Source organism: Acyrthosiphon pisum, chromosome A1 (genome assembly GCF_005508785.2).
Source record: "Acyrthosiphon pisum isolate AL4f chromosome A1, pea_aphid_22Mar2018_4r6ur, whole genome shotgun sequence".
NCBI classification, from domain to species: domain Eukaryota; kingdom Metazoa; phylum Arthropoda; class Insecta; order Hemiptera; family Aphididae; genus Acyrthosiphon; species Acyrthosiphon pisum.
In genome coordinates this window covers 65,241,787-65,269,040 of record NC_042494.1, presented here as the reverse complement: position 1 = coordinate 65,269,040, position 27,254 = coordinate 65,241,787, and the positions used below count along the sequence as shown (strand labels likewise).

Genomic DNA, 27,254 nt, shown 5'->3' with positions numbered 1-27,254 from the left:
TACTATACATATTATTACTATGTACATTTCTATGCTACTTTTATAAAATCTTTATTTGTTTATAACTAAGCATAAAAAATTACATAACATAATTATTTATTAATCATAACATATTCGTCTGAAAACGATTTATTCCAGAACTTGTATTTAGTATTGTTTTGTTTTAATTATAAATCATAGTATGATAAAAAATTAAACAAGTACCCAACATCCATCCAACCACCCATCTGGGTACCCACCCACCCACCAAATTTTGTGTGTGTTGCTCAAGCAACACATCCACCATAGGATAGCCGCCACTGTAATATATTATATAATTATAATAATAGTTCAATGGTTTTGCCAGATAAATAGCAATATGCAAATAAAATATAATCAATAACAATTATAATTAGAGCTATGTGTTTTATAATAAATTGCAATATGCAATTATTATTTTTTATTCTTAATAATTATAATGTAGGTTAATTATAATATCATATTATATTGTATATGTGTTTGTGTTATGTGTACCTATACAAATATATGAATAAAATAGGTATTATAATTAATTTATGCATATTAATTAATATTTTATAAATTCTAATAAGAAGCAGGTAAATGGACTTTTACTGCAGTCTTGGGTAGTCTTTTAGGAACCTTAAAATATTCTAAATATTATTTGAAATGTAAATATACTAATAGTAGTTATAGTACCTATACCAACTTGTGTGTAATGTGTATAGTCTATAATATTTTCTTGCATGGCTGGGCTTGATAAGTTACAACTTCACTCTTTATAGTGATGTATATAATTACCTAACCTTACCTTTTTTTCAAAATACAAAATTAACCGGACAGTGAACAACTTATGAGTTCTTAAACATTAGGTATGTACTATGTACATTATATTTTGTAGTTAACAAGTAATTTGTCTTATACATTTAGATTGATTAGTTTTTTGTAAAATGTATATGCATGCAATTTATACTTTATATTTCTATAGAAGCAATGTCTAGTTTTAATAAACATTTTACCATTGAGTAGGTACTAGCGAGGTAGTTTTTATAATTAATGATTTTAATATAAGAAATAAAACTATACAAATTTTGGTTATAACTAGTCCAGCCTTGATTTCTTGTTTGTACAATATACACTTAACTTATTGATTCTTCAATTACATTAAACTTCATCAAACCTAAAACAAAAAAGTTATGTACCTATAAATATGTAACAGGTTAAATCACAATTTTTGTAACAAGTTTCACATTTTTTTGGTATCCATACTGCATCTGCAACAAGCCAATTCTGCAATAGCAAATTTAAAATGAACCAAACAATACAATTTTTATTAAATAATGCTATTTATAATAAAAGCTTTAAGCAAACCTTAACCTACAACTTTGTGGTCATAAAAATAATAAACAAAATTATAAAAAGTTTTTAGTTAATTTTATGTAGAAATTAATTTAGCTATTTTTTCCTTTTCTCTGCTTTTTTTATTTTCTTGGCGATTATCTTGAACTGCAAAATGACGCATTCGCATTAGAATATAGTTGTTTAGAATGGATGTAACTACGTCATTTTTATGTTCTTTGCATGGAAATGAAAAAGCATAATGTAAAGAATCTTCTACTGTAAGATCAAATACATCTTTTTGTTTTACAATGTTTAGCAAAGCATCTTCTACATTAGATAAAAAGTGAAATAAATTATATTGGGATGTGTTAATCCTCCTTTTGATTTAATATTAATTAGCTCAGCTTCTGGAAAATCAACAAACTTATCTTTAAATATTAATGCGCTCAAGCAAAGCGTGCAAGATGTATTTTTGGCAATTTTTTTTGATACATAACATGTGGTATAGTATATAATACAATTCAAAACTGAAGCTTCGTTGTAATTATGATCTTCAAATACTTCGTCAGCTTCCCAAGAGCCTTCATCAACAAGCAAATCAACTTTAGACTTTAAAATATTTATTTTTTGCTGTATAACTGTTGATTCACAATTAAATATGTCTTTGAGCTCTGATAAAGAAATTTTTGGGGCCTGGCAATCAAGTATTGTGCAATTTCCTGATTTAGGAGGACGCAAAACAGAATAAATTGATAATATTATACGGTATAGATGTAGAAATGTAGGGCCTGTAGGGTGGTCATTGGGACCTGCTGCTTGCCTTATCATGCCGAAAAATTTCTAAAGTTTAAATAGACAATATATTAATAAAATTTATATTTGAAATCATAATTTAAAGTAATATTGCAATAAATTAATTTTAAAATAATACAATTTCAAAATAATATAAAAACTACCTTTAACCGAATTAGAAGAAGTAAATACAGCAATTGGCCGAGAGAAATTATCTGCTAGACCTTGATAAAATAATACCAATCCATGGTCAGCTTTATTTTCTGAAACGTCAGCTTCACCACCCATATCCTCAAGACCCGAGTAGGATAAATCACGAGTGTTTACATACAGACCTTTTCTTAATTGAATTTCATCAAATAAAAGAACTCCATGCCGTTGATTTTGAGGTTTACGAAACATTCTTTTCTTGAGTAGATCAAAGAATCGAAGATCAAATCCGCAGTCAGTTTTTACAATTGATAAATGTTTACGGATTGTAGAGGTACAAGGTAAAGGCATCAGCTCCAGTTCTCTGAGAAAACGATAGGCTCCAGGTGATCGTATGTTGAACAATAAGCATAGCAAAATCCAATTTTCAGAGTAGCGACGGTTTTTGGGGTTTTTATATTTGCTGGCTGAAACTAATTCTCTTATTATTGTTGACTGTGAATCATTCAATTTATTTTCAATTATAATATTTTCAACTGAGGTATCTGATAATTTATTTAGTTTTTCCTTGAATTCATTTAAATGATTTTGTAAAAGTTTGACTCTATGTCTTGCTCTTAATTTGTTTGTATACATTGTTTTTTTATTAGGAAGTGTATCCAACTGATTTTTTTTTGAAGGTGATAATAATAATCTAGTAGATTTACCAGCAGATAATCTTGATTTTTTTCATACGAAATGCAATTCTTAATCTATCGCAAAACATACATTTAGTTTTAATGAATGAAATATCAATTAAAAATGTGCATTTTTTATGTCACCAATGATTTTGAACTATATCTGCACATTTAACTGTTATTCCATCAAATTCTTTAACTAAAGGTCCACCTTTACAAACTTGTTTTGTGTTAAGAGCATTTATAACTAAAATCAGTTCATCAAATGTCAACACTTTTAATTTTGGACATATATCTTGAATGTCAACAAATACATCATATAATTTACATTTAACAATCATATCCGTTTCAAGAGATATCTGTTTTTCAATAAAAACTCCAACTTCATTTTCATTACATTGTACAGTATAAAATGTAATACTTGTATTTTTTCCTCTGTTGATTTCATATTTCCAATTATCTGGAAGTTTAGTCAACTCAATTTCCCTACACATGTTTTCAAAGTATTCTATAGTAGGAATGATAGAAGATTTAAGAAATACAGAAGTTTCTTGATTCAATACATCCTTATTTATAACAGTTTCAGAAAGTTTAGAATCAACCTATATAAACAAATATACTAGGTATATTATTATAACCAAACACAAAGTTCATCTTGGTTATAGGTAAACATAATAATATGAATAGGTATTAAAATAATTTTCATCCGTGAGTACCTATATAAAATATATTGTATAAGTAAAAATATTTAATGTAATAGTTCAAAATTACTTCGGTTAGTTTTATGCTTTTAGAATTCCTACAATTACTACCCAAAGAAACTCTTTTTGTGGGGGATTTCCTTTTTTTCTGTGGATTAGAAAAATATTTTGGTCCAGGAAACAAGTATGGTATTGCATTTTTTTGTAGTTTTGGAATCTTCAAGTTTATCTGAAAAAAGTAGGTAATGTTAATAAAAAAAAACTAACTTCATGCCAATCATATAACTGTTGTATTAATTAAAGACCTTTGTATTTTTTAACCCATTAAGTACCTGTAAGTACGTAATTAATGTTATAATGTTTAAATAGTAGGTAATATCAAATTTACTTTATTATAGGTACCTATTGTGTGTATTATAATAAGTTATTATTTTATGGTACATATTTCTAAGGATTTTAGAGAATATAAATTCGGAATCTAATAATAACATTTAATTACTAATACATCCTTTGGAATCATATAGTTTTAAATTAAGTAAATAATACAAAATTGGATACCTAGGTAGGTACTTACAACAACTTTTTGTTCACCTACTCCTGATGTCCATTTCGTGATAATTTGATCAGCAGTAAAATGCTTAGCACAAATAGCTGCATTTTTAGATACGATAAAATCCTTCCTTGGTATTGCTTTGATCCATTTATTCTGCATCTCTTCATTTTTTGGGAACGAAAAAGTTGACACTTTTTCATCGATGGATTTATACCCAGTATGACACCCAACCACACAACACGTACGAGGCATTATTCAACTGTTACACTCGTTACATACTACAATATTACAGTACAAAACTTCGAGGCATTAAATAAAAAAATTGAACATAAATTATTATACCTATTATATTACTATTATAGATGCCTGTATAAATCTAAATATTATTAATACAATAAATAGCCCTACATACTACTAGCGCTTTATAGATGTGGTTTAAATATGTACTAATGAACCGTAACACTTTCGGATGGATCGCGGACGGGCGTAAAATTGAGTACGGCGTTATCTAACCTGTATATATTTAATGGTGCTTAAATCGTGGCTGTGACAGTGTGACTGGCTACAGCTTCGTTACTCGTCTTTCGATACGCCGGCCGGTAGATCACGTGACATACCTGCGCGAAACCGGACGCGTTTTCGTCGTACATTTTTCCAAACTTATTTGGAATAGAGTATATATTTAAATATTAATATTTAATACTTATGTTAGCGTCTAGCGACAAAGTTTATGGAACCGTCAAAGATGGAACTACATATAATTGAAGGTGGGATGTTCCGTAGTAAAATTCTGTACTGTTTAAAAACATTTAATTTCAAGTAAATAAAATCATTAAATGTTGAAATAATACAAAATACCTATACTGACTCGTGATTATACTGAACGTGTATACACAGACTTCTATACTACACTATATATATATAGAACAGACTATAACTAGTTGATCAAAGCTGCAACGACAAATTTTGATGACAACATTTTTTTTATGAATTTATTTTTTATAAGTAAATAAATTGTTTATACTACTTTAAACAAAACATAAATTTACGTGCTGGAAAGTATTTAATCACCTCTATAAGTTAACCAGTTTTTGACCTAACCAATTTTATTTTAGTTTTTTGGTTCAATTCAAACCGTAGATATTTTAAATTTTCACCAATTATTGTTTGTTTTATTATTTTCTATACATGATATAATTTTAAAATTATTTTGACTTGTTTTAAGCTATTTATAGACGTTTGAAAGATATTCCCCTCCAAATGAAGTTTATCTAAAAAAAAAAAAATCCCTATTAGAACTGTGTCGCTGAGAACAGGGGTAACCAATTAATGTTTTTCAAGAGCCACATAAGTAATCACAGGTTATGAAATTGCTAATGTTGGTAATAAGTAATAACCATGGACTAAGATATATCTTAGTCCGTGCTAATAACCAGAGATAAATTATTATAAATTAAAACTCTAGAACACATAAAAATTATGAGTTTTTACTTCTTTTTTCTTGTCCGAGGGCCACCATTTAATGACACCTGGTCTAGACTCTATGAGGTTATGTACATTTATAAATTGACTGAAAAAATGGTGAAGTATATAGATTTGATATACAATAAAACTTATAAGTATATATATATTATATGCTAGATCATAGGTAAAAAATAAATTAGAGTATATTCATTTAAAAATGTATTATCCAACACTTTATTTTGTTTTAGTGGAACTCTTTATGATTAAAACTTACACATAAAAACAATATATATATATATAATATATAAAATTATATTGGTATAATTTAGTGACATTTTACATACATGTAATTTTTGTTGCTTTTACGTATATTATATAAAAACGCTTTACAAATTTGAAAAAAGAGAAAACAAAAAAAAAAATATATATAAAAACATAAAACGCACCATTTAAAAAAAAAAAAAAAACAGTAACCAGTATACTTTGACAATACATAAATAAATATATAAGATTATTTACATTAATAACAGTTGTTTTTGCTTAAATTAAAATAATATAAAATTTAAATGCTCGGTGTATTATCCGTGTACTAAAATAAAAATAAATAATAATGTGATAGTTATTGTGAAAATTAAATTTTAAAGAATAATTATTTAAATAAAAATTCATTAAATGTAATATGTATATTGTAAATGTATGTCAGTGGTAATGTGACAAAATAATAATAATAAAAAAAAGTGAAAAAAAAATTAAACATAATAGTACTTTTTTTTACAATATTTCTACTTCAATGTAGTCACAATGTTATTGCACCGTTTTTGTTCATCAAAACAATATTGTCAAGAACTTATAAATATATATATATATATATATATATATATATATATATATATATATATATATATATATATATATATTTTATTTTAAAAACAAATTATACTTCATCAAGACTATAAAACAATGTTGATATTTAAAAACATATCAAACTTTTAAAGCATAATAGGGTAATTGACAACCTAGAAATGATAGGGATGAGCACAAGTTTTGAATGATGAAAACATGGGGGGGAGGGTATGAGCACGTTTAAGCGATAGGACAAATGAGATCAAAACAATTTTTTAGAAAATACATTTACTGTCAAACATGTGACTCAAGAGGTACATTCAACAGTTTAGACACAAAGTTTGGGTCGGCCATGCTCCTAGATCTAATACCTCTTTCTTTTATTCCATCCACAACACGAGCCCAACTAAGGTCTGGTGAACTGGTTCTTCTATCTTTGCAGCTTTTTTCTAATTCTTCTCTTTCCTTATTGTCCAACCATGTGATTTTATCAAAGTCCTTTGTACCACCTACTGTATGCCGCCTCTTGATGCTGCGATCAGTTGTAACACCGTTTTTACGTTTTTGGCGCGCTTCCTTATCGCGCAATGAACTACAGCGTCTAGACAATCCTTGTTTTCGCTTGTTCATGTTGCACTCGGTCTTCTCCGTCTTGGTGAGGGAGTCAGATCGCCGGTGTTTGGAAGCGTCACCGTTTTTTGTCAGCATCATTGCCTCAAACTTTGTGTATTTAGATATATATCTTTCATGTTTATTCAGTGACTCACAACGACGTAGTTTTACATGATTCCCATAATCTGGACGGTTTTCTTTTTGTTTCAATGATTCGGAACGACGCAGACGCACATTTGGGTTTGTGTTGATGTCTTGAAGACATTCAAAATTATCAACTTTTGAAGAATCTTTCATTGATTCACCAGTTGAATCTTTCATGGTTTCAATTTCCTGTAATATATAATGATAAAAATTATAATCAAGTCAATACAACAATCGTTAACATTTACTTACATGTTTTTCGGTTATATGCTGGCTGCGCCTTTCCAATGATCTATGTAAGCTTGGGTCTCTGTAAGTCTGCACATCTATTTGTTCATCACTTGATATAGCCACTTGCTGTTTCTCTTCCACATCCAGAGAGTCACTGGGTATTAAAAGGGATTTAAGTTTTTTGTCAAAAGCGGAGGTCAGGCTCACCAATAAATCCCCTCCTGGAAAATCAAACACAAAACTCTTGTCATGCAACACAAGGATAATGCTTAACACATAGCAGGTTCAGCAAACCATTCAATTATAATGTTAGATAGTCTACAACATTATGGTAACACACAGTTAAAACAACTATACATAACACTGAGAAAAAACCGTTTGTCAGCCATTACCATAGTTAAAATTAAAACCAAAAAGAATAAAGTTTACCCAAATAAAAAATAAATAAAAATCAAATTCATGAGCTATTAAATAATCAAGAGTGAAATTATTTTTATATATACATACCTCAAATGTCAGAAAATAATTTAATTAAAAACGAATCCTCAAAATAGTTAAAATGAAAGTTTTAGTTAATTCGCTAGTGCATGAAAATAAAAGTAAAACCAATGTTTTTTTTATACAGTCAACATATTATGGTAATTCAAATTTTCAATAACCACTTAAAAACTATAACAGATGCCATTTGATTGAAAAGAAAACATTGAGCAGATATAAATTTGTTGTAGTTTAAAGAAGAGTGCTAGTCACCTATTCAATGGTCATGTATTCAAAAAATAATTTTTTTAAATTTAAAAACGAAATTGATGATTATATTTTAATATAATGTTCCAGGTGTATTTAAATTCATTCAATTAGTACAAAAAGTGCAAAATGAAATATAATTAGCAGTTAAACAGCTAATATAATGAAGGATTTTAAAATGATAAAAAAATAATGTCGATATACAAAATATACGGCTTAAATGTATTCAACAAATATTTTGAGTTACATATATTATTACTAGGGCCCGGATTTATATGCAATAAAAATCTATAAAATATGCCGATTCATATCATAAATATGCAAAAAATATGCAAAATGAATTTTTTTTACAAATTAACAATATATTAGGTATAAAAATTGTTTATTAATAAAAAAATTAAAAATAACATTTTTTAAGTATAAAAGTGTAATAAATTAATTAAAGTATTACTATTTATATTAAATTATTATTATTGGACGAGTACCAGCATGAAGTAATAAATATGGATTTCAAATTTTCGAATTGAAACAAAAATTGCAAAATAAAATATTTCCGTCTGTTTTAAATATGTTTGGATATTCATTTACGTACCGGGAAGCATTATTTACTTTAGGCATTATATAAAAATAAAAGTAGCAAGTTAGATTTGTTAAACAAAATATACCGTACACTGTACACTACGCACTATAAAGACCATACAAACTAAACTCTGTGTTACCCAATACGTATTGTACAGTATACTATACTGTTATCTAATGTGGACGTGTTTGGGTAATAATACATTTTCCACTAAAAAATCCAATATTTGTCGTCATTCGTCGGCCGTCGATAACGATGATGTCGATTGACGATCACTTATGGATGTATAATGTGTTATTTATAATCGACAGTAGGTATCTTTACAGACGTAAATTCTATGAATTGTGGAATATGCAACATTTTTGCAACTATCAATAAATATGCAATAAATTTCCATTTTCATTCAAATATGCTAAAATATGCAAAAAAAAAAATTGAACCATAGAATTTACACATTACGAAACGTCGACATTTATAATCAAAATTGTTCTAGGTGAATTGTAGAAGAACATGCATTTGCATATAAATCCGGGCCCTAATTATTACTATTAGCACAACATGCAAATTTATTAGCCTTACATTTAGTTTTTTGAAATCCTAGTTAGTGGTCTTATGATACTATCTAAACCCTTCTTGAAGAGTTTTAGAAGCGCGCGGGGCAAACAAGCCAGTAAATCCAGATCATTAAAGATTAGGTAGCCAGTAATTAGCCAGTTAGGTGTATGATATTTTTATCGTATTTGCTTATTGTAGTTTGGCATGGATTTTAAATTAAATGTAAATATTTGGTTTAAAACAAAATAAATAAATAAAATAAACGTCTTAAATTTAAACTTATCTTAAATTATTCTATATTAATTTAATATAACGATTTAAAAAAATTAGTCAACTAGCCCAGCCATTAATTTAATATAAATTATATATCTAAATGATTTTATGTGAGTAATAATTATATTATATTAGTCTTAGTTTTTAAAATCAAAGAAATGTGAAGTATATAAAATAGTAATTGGTAAATAATAATAAAATTAAGTGATATTTGAAAAATAGCAAGTAAATAGAAGCAGAAAATTAGTAGAAAAAAAAGCAAAACCATGTTAATCGATCAAGTCATTTGAGCTAAATGTATAAGAACCTTTCAGGTTGGTAGTAGTAGTAATGCGGATACTGGTTAAGGGACGTGCCAAAAACCCATCCTTGTCGTTTGTTACTTAAGTGCTGATGTAAGTTACCATTTGCTGTAAATTTTGTCAATGAATCTCAAACAAAAATGATTGAGCCGGACGTGCGGTGCACACGATCGGTAAATTAATTTAAGATTACGCAATAGTAAGCCTATTTCAGTGTATTGTATACATAGCACAACACTATTTTTTATGTGATAATTTAAAAATTATAATTATTCCCATTATTATTACCACTTTTCTTAACACATTTTGGCTATGGAATAATGATTTAAAATACATATTTATACATAATATTTTATGTAGTACAGAAACTACTAATTTTGAACATCAGTTTTTTAATTATAATTACTATTGCGAACTCTGTAACATAGACCTAATAAAAACTTATTTTTACCTTCATCTGATGCGTGACTTATAGGACGTTCATTGGATAATCTTAAACCATCACTGGGTGAATCTACTGACCATTCACCAGCACTCTCAATACTAGTTTTTAATCGTTTCTGATTATTTTTTAAGTCTGTGTCATTTGATTGTTCATTAGTACCATTGGTTGTTCCTTTGGATACTTTGACCATGACTTATGGGAAAAAAAATTACAAAATTAACAAAATAATGATTACATTTTACTAAGAAACATTTACCTGGTGAATAATCTTTAGCTAGCATTAATGCTTCGTTTGCTTGAGTAACAGGCTCGTCAAGTCCAAAATACTCTCTTCTTCTTTGACCTCTGTTAATTTCTCTTTGAAGCATTGCTTTTGTTTCCTGTTCAAATCGTCGTATTCTTTCTTGAGTAGTTTCAGCTAAATTGACATAAGTCTTAATAGGGGGAGCACTATCGTTATTTTGTGGTGGTAAATCTAAACTTTGGTCATTAGTTGTTAGGTGATCAAGACTGTCTTCAGATTCATTGAGGCTAGTACTTGAAACGGTCTCTGAACTGGCTTTTGAGCTGTTCAATTTATCTTTGTTAGACACATCCTACAATGGAAAAATAAAGTATTATTAACAGTTTTTTAATATATATAGTTTCATTGCCATACGTGTTTAATATCAGATGCACTTGGAAGTACACTAATATGAGGAACTATATTATTGGTTACATTGGTACGAGACTTTCGTGATGTATTTGAATTTTTGCCAGTAGCTCGATGCATTTTGCGATTAGCTGCAGCAACAATATTGGTCACAAGGTCTTTGGCCATAAATGGCGTGTACTGATTGCCAGAAACTTTGTTGATGTTATCCAATAGATTTTGATTTGGAGCAGTTTGTTCAATTTCTGGAACTTGTCCACAATTTTCAGGTATAGATGCTGTAAGATCTACCACATCTCCGTTGCCAAAACACCAATCAGCCTGTTGAATGAAAAAAAAAATAATAAAAATAATTATTCATAATTCATAGATATTATCATTACTTGTAATATTAGCGATTCGACAATGCGGCACTGATGACTCATATCTGTGACCATGGTTACCATGTTATCATCGGCAGAATGAACTAGAGTAGGGCCAAAAACAATAGCCAAGTTACGTGCTTCCATTTTGTTGACCCCGCTATGATGAACAACTTTCTTAAGGTGCATCAGCAAATACCTTAAAGTCTCAAAATGGTGTTCTGGCAGTTTATGAACCTAGAGGACAAATAAAAATTACCAACTTTTCTTTTAAAATGTAAATAACTTATTTTTACTTACTAGTTCACGCAGTTTAACCATTCGTTGAACAGGATCATCAATTTTATCAGCCTCGATGAAGTGTGGATACATTTCAGTTGTTAGTAGAGCATCGGGAAGTCTTCTAAAGAATGATTTTAATAGACTAGAGATTACATTCACATCTGTCCACCGAGGATCTCGTTGTAGAAGTTTAAGGGCCATATCTGGGGTTTCCATACCACCATTGTTGACCGCTTCTGTTAGTGAAGTAATAGCAGCCGTATTACCAGGTACTCTAAAAGTTAAAAAATAATAAAATATGATATTTAAAACAGGTAATAATAGATGTCCATTAAAATTTGTAGTGAAAAAAAATTACATACCTGTAAATACCGATGATATCCAACCCTTTTTCTTCAACGATTGATGTACATACTTCTACTATTAATGGTACAAACTCGGAACGCGTCGACTGCGGAATAAAACAATCATTGAATATTTATTAAGGCGGTTGAAAGTGGGTCGGTTTTTCGTGCATTTAGACCAATAAGCGAAAGAAAAAAAAATACACTTCCAGAAGTCCAATTTTCATTTTGAAAAAATGTTTGGATTTGTTTACTCCTTGTCTGTGTTATGTAGGAAATTAATTTTTAATTTTATGTTTTTTAGTAACAATAAAGTAAAAGTGAATTTTGGAAAAAAAAGAAAATTAATTTGGTACTATATTAATTAAACAATAGAAAAAATCAAAAATCCATTTCCTACATAACCTAGAAAACAGAATAATGAATTTAAATATGTTTTCAAAATTAAAATCGGGCTTTTGGTACTGGGTGAATTTTTCTTCCGCTTTTTGGGACTTTTATAGCCGCATAGCAGTTGAAACAATATTAATTTTAAAAGCAGTCAGTAAAAAATTATTCCGGCGCGTTTTACCGGCGGACAAAGTTCCAGAGGTATGCCAATTGCAGTGCCCGGAGGTGGCGGTAGTGTGGGCATAATCGGTGATACAGGCGACCCCGATCCTTGTTGTATTTTTTTCAATTGTTTGGCCATTCGATTTTTCCAAGTATTGGTAGATTTGGGAGATTGTGGCTGTGATGATTGGCACGGGCTGCGGTCCGGTTTTCGCGTCTTAGTGATTGGAGAATCACCGGTGGGTGAACGGTTTCTGAACGTACCTAATTTACGCATACCCTTAGTATTACCAGGTGAGATGCTCAAACACTGAAAAACAAAACCAATAATCAGGATAGTTGAAGTTTTTGGTAAATTTGAAATTCACTTGGATCATTATTCGGTATTTATTGATAGTATATTGGCATAGTGACCTACTTAACGAAAGATACCACCGAAGACTACGCTCGTAACGTATGTACTGGTATATACAATTTAAATACTGCCAGTTCCAATTGTAACATACAATTATTTAAAAAAATTAAAAACACATTATATTATTGTATCTACCTAACAACGAGCGAGACTGGCGTGGGTGACACACTGACACTACAGGTTACGAAATCCACTTACTTCTTCTGCGGACAGGGGGGCCTGTGCCTCGAGAGCTTGTTCCTGCAATGCTTTCAACCAGCGCACCATGGACGAAGTGTCGTCGGCTTGAAGCAGTAGTTCAGTGCACCCCATGTCGACGACACTGGAGCAAAGTCGCATCACGTGCTTCCTCTTGGTGTAGTCGTGAGCCACGTCCGTAGTGGACGTTCTCAAGTTGATACGATCGCAGGACACGTTCACGTCGTCCGACTTTTCAAGAGTTGCGGGCGTCTATAAAAAAAAACCAAGAAGGAATAAAAAAAAAAACTAATGTACCTTTATATCTACCATTGTTTTTTTTTATTTGTATATACAGTAGTACAACGTAATGAAATTCAATGGGAATTATTAGTTCCTATAAATATAACGCTTATAACTTATAAGTACATAATGTATGGACATACCCAAGAACCGGTAGACGACCACCGTTTTAGTCGAGGATGTTTCGATGCTCGGAACCACACGGGTATACAAGAATACCTAAGACGGCGGTCCGGGGAACAGAATCGATTCATTTTTAGTTTCGGAAAAACCGCAGTGTAAGATAATAATTAAATCATGGGCTATAGGTACGACGTAACTGTCCAACGTTTGGACGCAAACTGTTACCGGTCAGATCGCGGATGTGGAGGTTCTGTGGCAGGCGCGTGCCCCTATTGTCATGGGCAGTTGGGTACATAATCATTAATATATTATTCGTGGCGACGCGTGTGCACGAAGCGCAAAAAAAAAACCGAAAACCCGATGGCTGTGTCTCTGTTCAGCGTTACGAAAGCTCTCGTGTAAACAATAACATTCGAAATTTTGGAGAAAGTGAAAGACAAAAATCAAAAGATAAATATCGCGTTATAATGTTATGCACACACACAAGGCATGATTTGAGGCTGAGAAACGTGGACGTCGGACAATATATAATATATTATATATCGCGGGTATAGTTTTCTTCAATCGGGTAAAAAATTCGTAACAATGAATTCCGCATTAAAAAAAATCAAGGTTTTATGTATAGATATACTTACGTCGGTCGAAATGTTAGGTATAGACTCTCGTTTTTCTTTGTACAGACACAACGTCTGTCCGCGTACAACGGCCCACACCGGTTTCCACGACCGATCGCATGCTTTCTGTAAACACAATAATATAATAATATGCAATATTATATTATACACTACAGGTGAATTATACACGTCCTGAATGAGCAAAGATGTGTTTTTTTTTATATTTTATTTATCGTCTCATCGATTATGATATGTATTAACAAATACGTAAAATCGTATTATATAGACACTTAGTTACAATAACATATTATATATGGTACACGACGGACGATATTACCTTGCCATCGATCTGTATTACTTTGCACAGCAACGATCCTTCTTTAACGACGCGACTGTTTCCGAGGTCCTGGAACGGCGGGCCATTTTTCTTCGTTCCCAGTATGCTACTGCTACACAAACACCGTTTAAAAGGTACATATTAGTATAGGTATATATATATATATATAATATTAAATACGGTGTGAGTTATATAATATAAATATATAATATACATATGCGTCGTATACGGTCAGTAAAACGTTCATAAAAGCAATTAAAATTGTTTTATACAAAACTGCACGCACTATATTATAATTATGTCTAGTAATCAATACGGATACATGATTATTATTATATATATTAAATTATATTTAATATTAAATTGTATACATATTATACTAATTAGTGGTGAAGTGTATCGTATAATATACGGACATCCGCTAATTCTTTATTATAGGTACTTAGTGGAATGTATTTTATTTTGAATTTTTGATATTTTCATCATTTATTTATCATTATAAACACGATAATTTTTTTTTATTTTAAGATTTTTTCTAACATTATTTTAAGTAAAAATTTGGAAATTAAAATACAAGGTTCCATATAAGTTATTCTTATAGCAACTCAAAAATATCGAAAATACATACACGTACAATTTAGTTATTTTGTTGGAATTAAAAAAAAAAATAACTGTAGGGACTTGAAACTTATCGCCATTATGTAGGTACAATATTGTTTTCTAAATTATACACGATGACATTTTCAAAATATTTAGATTCATTTCAAGCTACAATAAACTATTCACGCACTTCTACGGTAGACAACACGGTATTGACCTATTGGCTAGTTTTTATTTTGCGTTTTGTTTATGGTGAAAATTACTTCAATACAGTAGCATTGATTTTTCACTAATAGACAGATTAATTACTAATTCATATAAATATACATTTTAAGATATTCTTAAAAATAGAGGCTGACATGCACTGTCTTCGTTAGGATATATTTTTCGTATACAATGATTTATCATTGAATTAAAATTTAACACATATATTATAATGAATAACCTAATCAATGGCGGATAGGTATACTAAAAATCTACTGTAAGTACCTACAGCAGAGTTCTCTGGTTTTTTTTTATTTTGGTATATATTACGAGTTACGACACTAAGGGTTAGACGCATTATTAAATATTAATATTAGTTATTAAAACGGCAGTTTTGGTGAGGGACACTAGACCCACTATAGTTACAACTCGAGTTACAACGACTACACTATACGCTGTACGATGGTAACTTTGAAGTGTTTTCTTTGAAAAAATAATTGATATGGTGCAAATATTGCGTCGTTGCGCGAACACGCTTCATACTGCGCGTCGTTGTTTACATATATTATAATAAAACACATGCCATGTCGAGCGACAAACAAAAATTGAAAAATACGTTATTATTCATGAACTAAGTAACAGATGCATAGATAATGATGAAAGTAGTAATACATAATTCATGTAATGCGGGCTTCTAAACACCACTACCGCAGTGATGGTCGGTCGCGTGCCCGACATAACGATCAATCTAAACATCAATTAAAATATTGGGGGGGGAGGGGATAATTATGCTCGTAAACCGTTTTTAACACGTCGCTGCGGGTACGCAGGTATATAGGAACAGGCATATACAGTGTATACTAAAACATTCAATATCTCTGCATAATAATATATAGTTGCTTCTTAATTTCAATTTTTGGTTCAAAATTATTTTTAATTAAGTATATTAATTAATATACTTAATGAAAAACACTGTTATATTGGTTGGTTGGTTTATTAGTATTTTTGTTTCAATTTAAGTAATGAGGGATACCAATTTTCCAAATAATATTTATTTTGGGCAATGAGTACCTACTGCGAATGAAATCAATAAAAGTGATTCAGTAGCGAGTAATAATTTATGAAAATCGGATTCAGAAGAAAAAAATATTGGTAATTTATGGAGCCGGTGACTAACGACTTGTACAGCCGTATAGGCACATAATAAACGCACAGCACATAAAGAAAGAAAATTACCAGACACAAAAGCGCGTAATGGTTTATACTAATAGCATAATATTAGATATTATTTGTTTTTGTTTTTTTTTTCAACGAGCGTGGAAGAGTTAAAATAACAATAATAAATCAAATTACACCAAGAGGGGAGCAACGCGGTCGCGAGAAATTGATAAAACGTCAAGAAAATAATATTGCTACCTAGATAACCAGTAGGAAATATTCAAAGCCTCAAAAGTAGTCGAATACAATACCGTTGTTGACTACTGGTCTCAAACATCGCGTGCTAACAAGACACAAAAATAAAACGTTCTTCGATAAAATTTTTGGAATGACAAGAGTATAACTCTATTTTTTAAAGTTTTGGACTTTAGGTTAGGGTTAGGACGAGTATTAAATAATATTATATATGTGTATCATACCTAATATCTGGTATATGGATCGAAAAATGTTAAGACGAGGAAATAATTCATAACAACAATTATGTTCATACATTATACCGTAAAGGTCTATATAGAATATAATATTTTAAAAAAAACTAGGAGTAGTCGCTCTGATGTTGTAGGTTTCGACTTTCGAGTGTTACTTACCCATACTCCCTAAATCGTCTTTGAGTAAGAATATATAAGGAGTATGACGTTAAATTTGAAATAAACAATACATTTTTTTTTAATTGCTGTAAGAACAACAACTTACTGAGGGATCTTGTATCAATTTTTTGACCAATGTCTAAAAATAGCTCAGAAAAATGAAAAATATGAAAATGATATCATAATATTATGCACAAAAGGAGGAAAATTTAAGTATCTGCAGTCATTTGTTTTTTTATTCAACAAAAATCCAAAATCGATTTCGTCGAAAACCGACGTTTTTCGTTGCTTATTTTTAGTTTTTTTCCGATTATTTTGAAATGCTCGGAAATGTATAGCACTACGCACAAACTACATCTAATATATTATGCTATCAGACACCACCCTAAATATTGAAAATTAAAGTATTTTTTCTGCAGCTATAAAAAGTGTCTTCAGAGTTAGACCAGTTTCACGAAACATAAAAAAAACACATAATTTTACCTATTGTAAAATCAATATATTCATTGATTGGCTCAAAATTTAAATTTTAAAATGTAAATAGTACTAAATAGTAAATACCTATTCTTATGGTTTAGCCGGTCTAGGGAAATATTTGTAGTAATGTTATACTCCGTTACATAAACCATTTGATTTGTCAACATGAAAACATACAAAAATAATCGATAATGCGTTTTTTTGTCAATGGGGCCCGAATAACAAATATGGGATTTGTGGTATAATAATAAATACTCCAAAACTAATAGAGCACAAGGACTCGCGAGTATTAATTACTGTCAGTCCTTGGCGATGCGTGATTAATAAAAACTAGGACACTTATAGTTTTTATTCGCTATATACAAAATGTATACAATATACGCATATTATATAATAATACCATCGTCGACTTACGAAAAGTCGATGTATACAATATCTGCGGCCAATGCGCACTGATCACGATACGTGCCGTTATCTTTACGATAACAATTCGTTAAAAAACACATTTTTTCCAGAATTTATAACATCGACGAACGTATTATATTTGAATTCTTCTAGAAAAATGTTCGATATCTTGTATATAAGACTACTGTAAAAGCGACGCGGCGGTAGGGTCTGATGTTGTGTGTCCGTAACAAACGACGCGAATGAAACGAAATAGTTATGGAAAACAGTTGTGACAAATAAAAAAGTGTTCGATGAGGACTTGAGGAATCCGAATCTAACAAAATGGATCGTGTTTCAACAAGCCGGTTTTTGGTTATTTATCAACTAGCTACACAAAAAAAAAACCATTGTCTCCTACGAGTTAATTTTTTACTCCATATAAACGAATTTTTTTTATTTTAATTATTTTAATTAGATTTTTTGCTGGGACACATATATTATACATAAATAATGATACTATAATATATGTTTGTATAAAATATGTCTATTGACAAATAGTCATATATAAATAAACGAGTTAAGAAAAAACGTTTTCAAAAATCCAGAATTATTTTACATCGACAGGCCTATGTTAATAAGGGTGGCCTTGAGCACATTTCAACCATTATCAAACGTGTACGTACACGATTGAGGATGACAATAAATTGTTATAATCATGCAAGGATTTGAAAATATTATATGGTAAACAAAAGTAGTAATATATACACAAGTACTTATACCTATTGGCTATCATATGATTGATTTTTCATAATTTAGCAGAATACATGACGTTCAATTAATTGATTTATGTGCATGGAAGCATCTTTATTCTTTAGTAAAGCAAAAAAAAAAAAAATTATCCAGAAAATAGCTTTATTACCCGGAAATACACAAAAACATTTGAAAAAATAAAATTAATAGGAATTTTAAAAAATATAACAAAACCACCGTTATGACTTATGAGTATAATATTATTGAAGCGAATATTTTTAATAGATCTTAATCATAAACGATGTAACGATATAGGAATATTCAACACAGGTTAGCAAGGTTTAACCGTAAATTAATTGTATCTACGAAATTAACAGATCGATAATTAGGTACTTCTAGATATTTCTAAAGTATATAGGTGATTCACCAGGAATTCTCAGACTAACTTTTTCTTAAATAATTAACTAACTTTTATGCCTTATAAGAAATGCCCTATAGGGATATAATTTATTTTTTTTTCAAATTAAAACTACACATAGCTTTACAGTAAACTGTTGAACAGATAGTTTTTTATATGGCCAGCTATGATAATTTTAAAAATACATATTATTTATAACAAATTTAATATATTTTAGCATTTTATAACTTTTTAAATTAATAATTATTACAAGAGACTAAATAGTAAATATATTTTATGTTTGATATAAAACTATTAAAGTTTAAAAATTATTATTTTGAAACTAATCAATCAATAAAAGATTTAGATGCAACATTGTTTAAAAAAAAAAGTTAGGATGGGCGATTTTCATTTGAAAAAAGGAAGTTTGTATAGACACAGGACACTCCTAAAATGATATAAAAATCCAAGTATGGCCCAGAAGTATACTAAAAATCAGAATTTTAATTTGATATTATTAAGTATAAAAGATGGGTTGTTGAATGAGTATGCTTGGTGAAACACCTTACATAATATAATATTACAAGCGCACACAAAACACGTACTAAGTATAAGACAAGACAACAATATTATAAATAATAAAACAAAATAGAAAAAATAGTAATACAAATGACACGTGGTCAGGTTGGACGACACTAATATCGAAATACTATCTATATACAGGGAAATCTATATAATATGCGCAATCCAATAAAATAATAAAAACAGTAATTTAAATATCAACGAAGATTCTACATGTAAGATATAATATGACACAATAATATATCCACATAATATATCGGTATTATATTAGATGGATAGACTGCAAATAGTCCCGGAGAAATGTGAATTCAGCAAAAACAGAGTTATTATTAACAGTGGTCACACAGAAACAAAATATAAAGAATAAGTCACAATATAATAGACGAACCCGCGGTCACAACTTGCGGCGGCATCTTCGAAAAGTCGCCGTAACCTTTGTATGTCACCCGGAAATAACGGTGCGCGCCATTTTTTTTGTACTCTGCACAGTATATTTTTACGTATTATACATCATTATTATAATATAATCTGTATTTCGACTAATGTGTTTTGCAAACAACAACAATAACAACAAATGTAATACATTATACATTTAAAGAACATTTATTATATACTTACGTATCAATATTCAATAGTATAAGTATAAATTTAAGTACCTTTACGTATTATATTTTAATATAGGTAATAACTAATAATATATAAAAGTTGTAAAACATATAGTATATAATATTGTAGTGGAGTGTATTCGACACACATTGTGTTGTTCCTGTGTGTTTGTGTGGAATGGTAGAGAATACATAACGAGTAGGTATATAAGTATTTATGAAATATAATTATATACGTACAAACATTATATTAAATGATATAGGTCGTACTTGTATATAATAATTCATCAAACTTACTTCTGTGGGGCGACGACAATCGAGGTGGGCTCGGATTCGGATTCGGTGGTGGTGAGGTCGTCGACACTCATACGATCGCCCCACGCCGTCGCTTGCAGGTACGATATCCGTCTAGTGGTCCTTTCTTCTTCTATACACAACAAAAGTTTATTATTACCATATAATATTATATTGGCTATATAAATATTATTTATGTCATGCGGAGAAGGTTAGGTCAGGTTTTCAGGTATAAATCAGAGATCTGCGAATCAAAAATCTATATTTTGCGTTTTTCTAACTTGATTGCAATTGCAGCATCCCACTAAATTTAGAATTTTCAACACAAAATTCCAGTTCATACGATTTCTCTTGATGTATTTATGGCGTATACGTCAAAGACTTTGGAGAAAACCCGATGTCGACGAGTCTTGAGATCGAGTTAGAAAAACCACAAAACATAGGTTTTATTAGGTCATTCGATCCAAATCAAAACATTGAAAGAATCATGCCACTCAACTTAATAGAGTAAATTTCAAAAAGGATAGCGGTAAAAATGTAGAGTTCCCCTCACCATTATCAAAACTCGTGTTATTTGGTCTCAACGTGATCATTTCACACGGTTTTTGAAGCTCGGCGGCTGCCGCCACAGTTTCCGTATCGTCTGAAGACACTACGGCAACAAAGAAATAAAGAAATTCGTCAGCATCAGAATTAATTCAACGCGGAAACAGAGTATTGTATATTAAAGGTACATGATATTATATTTTCGATGTATGGTATATAACCTATATAATAATCATACATACTCTGAACCAAAAAAAAGCGGTGTTATTGTGAGTTTGTTGAATTGTTATTAGGTATCATCGATTATAATGATGTGTACAATATGTATAATATATTATATAGTATGTGCAGATGTCAGGTGCAAAATAAATCGCTGAAAACACTGTACAACTAAAACTGCAGCCGCGCGCATGCAAAATAGGAAAACATACATATTATTATGTAATATGTATTAAAGCAGCAGCGGCAAGCTAAATATCGTATAGGCATTACGTTTTATTTTTACTAATCCATTATAAGTAACTGTAACACCATCGCACTACGCACTGAAGTAAGCGGGACACGGGGAGGGGGGAGGTGCACACCGATTGATCGGTGTGACTGCAGTTTACTATATGGTTTCAAAATTATGATACAGCGTAATTTATATTATACGTGACAACCAGTCCATATAGTGAGTACAAAGCACATATAATACCATCATGATAGGTAGTATTATATAATATAATGATTATTGTTATTTGTTTTACGGACAATATTATAATATTTTAAATACGAATGACGTATCATGCGGAGCAATCACGGCCGGCGGGCCGAGCGGGTTAATACTATATTTTACTAATATTTTTTTTTCTCAATATTAATATATCACGAAGACAGACGAGATAATAAATATTTATATAATAATAATTGATGGTCTATAGTCTATACACATTACACACTGTAAATACAGTTTTTGTTTACTTAATATATGTATAGAGACGCACCTCTGAGGTGTACAGTTCGGGATCGACAACAAAGCGTCACTGACATTTTAATAGAACAGAATATTATAATGTTATAATATATTATTATGCCACGTAACGATAATTGTATTTCAACGTTAAGGTGGGTTTACATTAGAACTGCACGAACGAATGCTACGGGACGAATTCGAAATTTCGAAGACTTTGATTGGTCTAATCAAATTGGTCTGTCCGCCTTTGAGGCAAACGCATTCGTTCGTCTTCGGCTTGACCGCCTACATTGCAATTGGTTCGGTACCATTCGATCGTGGTTCTGGTTCCAATGAATGCCCATTTTTATAATGATATCGGTTATGAAATTTGAGAGATTTTAGGTATGATGTACCATACTACCATAACCGATCGCCGTAATAAATCTCGTATTGACGGGCAAGAAAGAGAAAAGAAAATTTGAAGTGTGTTATAAAGACATCCAACACTCAATTGATATTACGGCGGCAGCAATATAATAATCTCTATATTATTATACCTATTATAATAGCTGAAAATGCCTATGATTATACGACATTATATGTATTATTATTTATTACGCTTGTATACACAATGCATGGCGATAAGTCTACAGTTCTGCGATAAATATTCCATGCACTTTGTTAATTTGGTGAAATTTTAATCATTTTTATCGTTATATACATTATTTTATTATAGTTTAAGCTTTCCCATCGCAATTATTGTATAGGTATATTATATCATAATGCTATACTATACATAATACAGTGGTTAGTATTTAGTATATTATCTTACAATAATAATGGTGTATTATATGTGGTACGTGCTGTGTGAATATCAGCGGATCTAATCGATTACTGTTATATGCGTTTCTATGTTGTTTAAATCGATTGTAAATTAATTAAAAGTGTTAAGGCCTCTCAACTCTCAAGTAGAAAGAAGAAGAAAACAAGGATCATTTTCGTTTTTTTTTTTTATTATTATTGATGTCATATTATCTTCTCTCTCACTCCCTCTCACTCCCTCTCACTCTCTCCTTCAATTTTTTCAATCACCACTCTCCATTTCTGTGTAATACACAACAGGCTAACCTTGGCTGGAGCCAGTGGACTGCGCGGCAAAATCGACAGGCCTATCCTTGGGCAGCTCGAGGCGCGTCGGTCGCGCGTTCCGCCGACGGGTTTTTGACTTTTCCGCTCCGTTTTCCATCGGCTTCTGGTTTCGTCGCTCTTCACACAATTATTTTCGTATTATTGACAAACATATTATTATATTATAATAGCAATAGCATATAAAACAAATCATCATATTTTGAATGACTATGTAATAGGTACAATAAAATGTATACATGACATAGGTACAAAATATGAACCCTGTGCCGTGAACACGATAGAACCCAAATAGAATTTTAATTATTATTATGACTTTAACCAACATATTATATAGATACACCCGAAAACATAATACCTACGTCTGGACCTAGATGTATATGGGTATGTAGCTGGAATTGGGATTTTGTGACAACTTTCTCCTCACCAAACACAATAAAGATAAAGGCAGAATACAAAAAAAAACCAATGTACAAAAACGATTTACGGCCGATTTACAAATGAGGTGTGCATAATGTCTTTGGTCTTTTTTCCCGAAACAAAAAACTAATTCAATGCAAATAATATATTATATATTATACTGTGTACTGGCGTAACGTTGGAAAGCAGGTCAAACCAGAAATGATTTTCGAACGTTTTTATTTAAACAATTTCGTTCACAATTGTTTTGTCTAAGACAAAATAGGTACTGTCGCTCACAATACAGTATACTTTATAGTTAAACCATATATGTATACAATATATACCTACAATATACTCAAGCGTATTATACAAATCTTGAATTAGATCGAAAAAAGAATATTAAAATGTGTACGTATAATACGAAATATGTGAAATTTTAAGTGGCATGTAATGGGATACCTCGTACAGTTGAAAATAGAAATATCAATGTAAATTACGACACATATGATTCGTGGTTAATAATATTATCAATGTTTAATCAGGTTTACATATTATTGTTATTAAACTGCGCGAACAAAACTGATTCCCGGCAGATGACGGAAATAATGATAATAATATATTTTATATTATTTTGTAGTAGGTACGTCTTTATAGACATTTACCTACAACTTAATTTCTCTTATTGAAACGCGAGGCAATGAACATAATGTTCCACGGGAGAATAGAAATTCGATTTATTTACGAGCACCCGGCCACCGGGTTATTTTTATCCTTGGCGTAGGTGTTGAAAAGTTTAAGAGAATAATAATTATATTATGCTATCGCTAATGTCTAGGAGTTCGAATTCGAGCATAGCTGTACAGCTCTCAGTGACATCACTATCGAGAAATTACCAATAATTTTTTTTTGGAGGGCAACAAATAATAACTGTCATAAATTAATAATTATTATAGTTAATAATTAATAAATAATTAAATGTTATAGTTTACAAGTTAGTTAATACTAGAATTACTTATCCCGCTCATGGACGAAAAGGTACAAAACCTTCAAATCTTATACATTTTGTTTTGGACGAAAAATATACGAATTCTATACAAATTTAAGAAGAAAAACATTAAACACCATACGGGTTTTAATGCAATTCGATCAATCTACAAAAATTAGAAAAGCTGTGTCAAGTGCAAGTAAGAACAATCTTATTTTTTAAGTTAACAAAATAGTAAATTTAGTTATAAACAAAAATTCACTTTCGTTTTAATAATGGATATATTATTACGTTAATAATTAAGTTTTCAAGGATGATCAACATAATAGACAGTAAATGCTGGTACTTGGTGTTGGCACTGTCGAGCGCTTTTACAGTTTTCTATACATAATATTATGTATCATTATAATCATGATCATTAACGTCATAGGGAGCATAATATTACCTATTATGTATATTACATATACCTACATATAACATAATTATTATACACAATATACATATTACATAGAAGCCACTTACTGACGTTGAGTTAAAATAGAACTATGAAATAACAGCAACAATAAAAGCAGGTTCGCGAGTTTTTACGTTAATTGGGAAACGTGAGAACACAAAATAATATTATAGATATTACATAATTAACAACTAATAGTAATAATAATAATATTTTATTCCAACCTAGTAATTTTGGAATTCATTTTCGAGCTCAAAATATTTTAGTCACAGCGATAATAATTATTAATTATTGTGATGTTAATAATGATATTATAAAAAAAATAATATGACGATGGCGCGGCGTCCACGTCAGTGCTATTTTTATTTCGTACAGTACGGCTTGTGGTCCGCATCTCGGCTACCTGAACAGCGTTTCGTACCGTACAGTGGGAGCTATTTTAAAATACTTAAAAGACGCCCAAGCGCGCATTATTAGATACCCGGTTTCAAACAGGATTTCATTAATTATTATTATTGTTATTAATTATTATTATTATCATTAACATCAACTCAATTTATCAGTTCAAAAAAAATCATCGTGTTCGCTGCAACGAAATTCTCTCTCACTGATACATCTAACTACAGGCACACTGCAACGTCGTGGCACTGATGTAAGCTAATACCAAGGCCATAATTTATCTACTGTAAACATTACTGAAACGGAACGAAAAACCATACGATTTGACAGTGGCATTTCGGTAACAACAAAGCCAGTGTTCAAAAAATAGTAATTACACTCTGCATTCTACAATAAATAAATAAATATAGAACTATATTAAAAAAAAACTAATCTACAACACAAAATATTATATTATATACTACTAAATCGATCGTGTAAAACGATACTACTACTGGATAATCAGCTATAATATTTTATATCATAAATTATAATATAATAATATAATTTACAGGCGTAAACAATATAATACAGATATAGTATAACGTATAGAAAATCGAATCACCGGACGGCGGATAGTCGATGCTCACGATAGAGAATAGTTTTGAAGAATGAAGGTACATGAAAATAAAGATAAAAAAAACCGAATGCAGTTTCTCTGATTTAGAGAAGTATCTTAAAAATCAAAACTCAGCACTTGGTGCAAGATATTAAGGTATATGACGTGTATGGCATAATATTGCAGTCATATAATATATAAATATCAAATTAATCATGTAATATTAAATATGATTGTATACTTTAATCTAGCTGGAATATATAGTTTTTACTAGCTCACCTATGATAGTGGGTTTTTTACATGCGGCCAGGTAGGAATCTTGACGCACCACCGGTTTGAAGCGATACGATTCATCTTTAGAAATAGACTCGTCTAGAAAAATAACCCCTTTTTTGTCAAAACACTCCAAAAGATATAGTTAGGTTAAGTATGTAAACAAATAAATAATTATAATAATATAAATATTGGTAATATTGCATGACAGTACACCCTTTTCATGCAAGTCTGAAATCTTATTGTTGTTCATCCAGCACGATTTAAACTGACACAGTATATGACAAAAGCTCAGAACCAGACAGTTATACACGTTTAATATAAAAAGAGCCAAATAATATATATATATCGTTTGTACGTCTTACCTTTTTGTGGTTCATATTCTTTGGGAGGATCGCAGTGTATTTTGCTGCTGCCTATCGGTACGATTAGATTCCCAGAGTGGTATCCAGCGGAGGGACTGGTGAAAGAGATCGACTTATCAGAAGAACCTGCGTGCAAGAGAAAAGTTATAAAACAAAAATGTTTTTGAAATTTTAATATTCTGAACAGTTGTAAAATCTTCTGAATATTATGATTAGTAAACTGTCTCGGTGGTTAATACTTTCCACACTTTATTTTTACCTGAGGGGTACATATTAGGTATATAAAACTCTTTTGGCCCTGGGTCCAGTGGCGTATTTACGGGGGGGGGATATATCCCCCCTTGACCTTTTTTTTTGTAAATTTAAGTTTACTTATTTACTGTATTTCTCAATAGGATACTACTTTTAAGTTTTAAGTAGGTATAGCTGTTTTCTAAATATTCTAGCCGTGGTAATTTGTTATACCTACTATACGCCACTTGT

At 30.4% G+C, this 27,254-nt stretch overlaps 2 protein-coding genes across 13 annotated transcripts in view; both read right to left on the bottom strand.

The window, feature by feature from the left end:
- Positions 1-1,703: 1,703 nt before the first annotated feature.
- Positions 1,704-6,124, bottom strand: LOC107885004. Its single transcript, XM_029487390.1, has 2 exons — positions 4,233-6,124; positions 1,704-3,887 (listed from the first exon to the last, which is right to left on the bottom strand). Exon 2 carries the CDS (start codon positions 2,914-2,916, stop codon positions 2,224-2,226), a length of 693 nt encoding a protein of 230 aa, XP_029343250.1. The 5' UTR covers positions 2,917-3,887; positions 4,233-6,124; the 3' UTR covers positions 1,704-2,223.
- A 491-nt stretch (positions 6,125-6,615) lies between these two features.
- Positions 6,616-27,254, bottom strand: part of LOC100574987 (rho GTPase-activating protein 21) — a 74,255-nt gene continuing 53,616 nt past the window's right edge. Inside the window, exons 6-23 of one of the 12 annotated variants that reach the window (XM_016808279.2) lie at positions 26,772-26,897; positions 26,413-26,538; positions 23,278-23,415; positions 21,220-21,318; positions 20,670-20,799; positions 20,156-20,248; positions 14,566-14,677; positions 14,250-14,354; positions 13,210-13,461; positions 12,616-12,906; positions 12,063-12,151; positions 11,719-11,974; positions 11,440-11,655; positions 11,063-11,377; positions 10,661-11,000; positions 10,411-10,596; positions 7,527-7,726; positions 6,616-7,463 (exon numbers count right to left, since the gene is read on the bottom strand). In XM_016808279.2, the coding sequence (XP_016663768.1) occupies positions 6,813-7,463; positions 7,527-7,726; positions 10,411-10,596; positions 10,661-11,000; positions 11,063-11,377; positions 11,440-11,655; positions 11,719-11,974; positions 12,063-12,151; positions 12,616-12,906; positions 13,210-13,461; positions 14,250-14,354; positions 14,566-14,677; positions 20,156-20,248; positions 20,670-20,799; positions 21,220-21,318; positions 23,278-23,415; positions 26,413-26,538; positions 26,772-26,897 (3,725 nt within the window). In that variant the 3' untranslated portion in view covers positions 6,616-6,812. Of the gene's footprint in view, positions 7,464-7,526; positions 7,727-8,734; positions 9,242-9,964; positions 10,068-10,410; positions 10,597-10,660; positions 11,001-11,062; positions 11,378-11,439; positions 11,656-11,718; positions 11,975-12,062; positions 12,152-12,615; positions 12,907-13,209; positions 13,462-14,249; positions 14,355-14,565; positions 14,678-20,155; positions 20,249-20,669; positions 20,800-21,219; positions 21,319-23,277; positions 23,416-26,412; positions 26,539-26,771; positions 26,898-27,254 lie in introns of those variants that run through there. The other 11 variants (XM_008189627.3, XM_016808286.2, XM_029487389.1 and 8 more) reach the window with 11 other exon arrangements.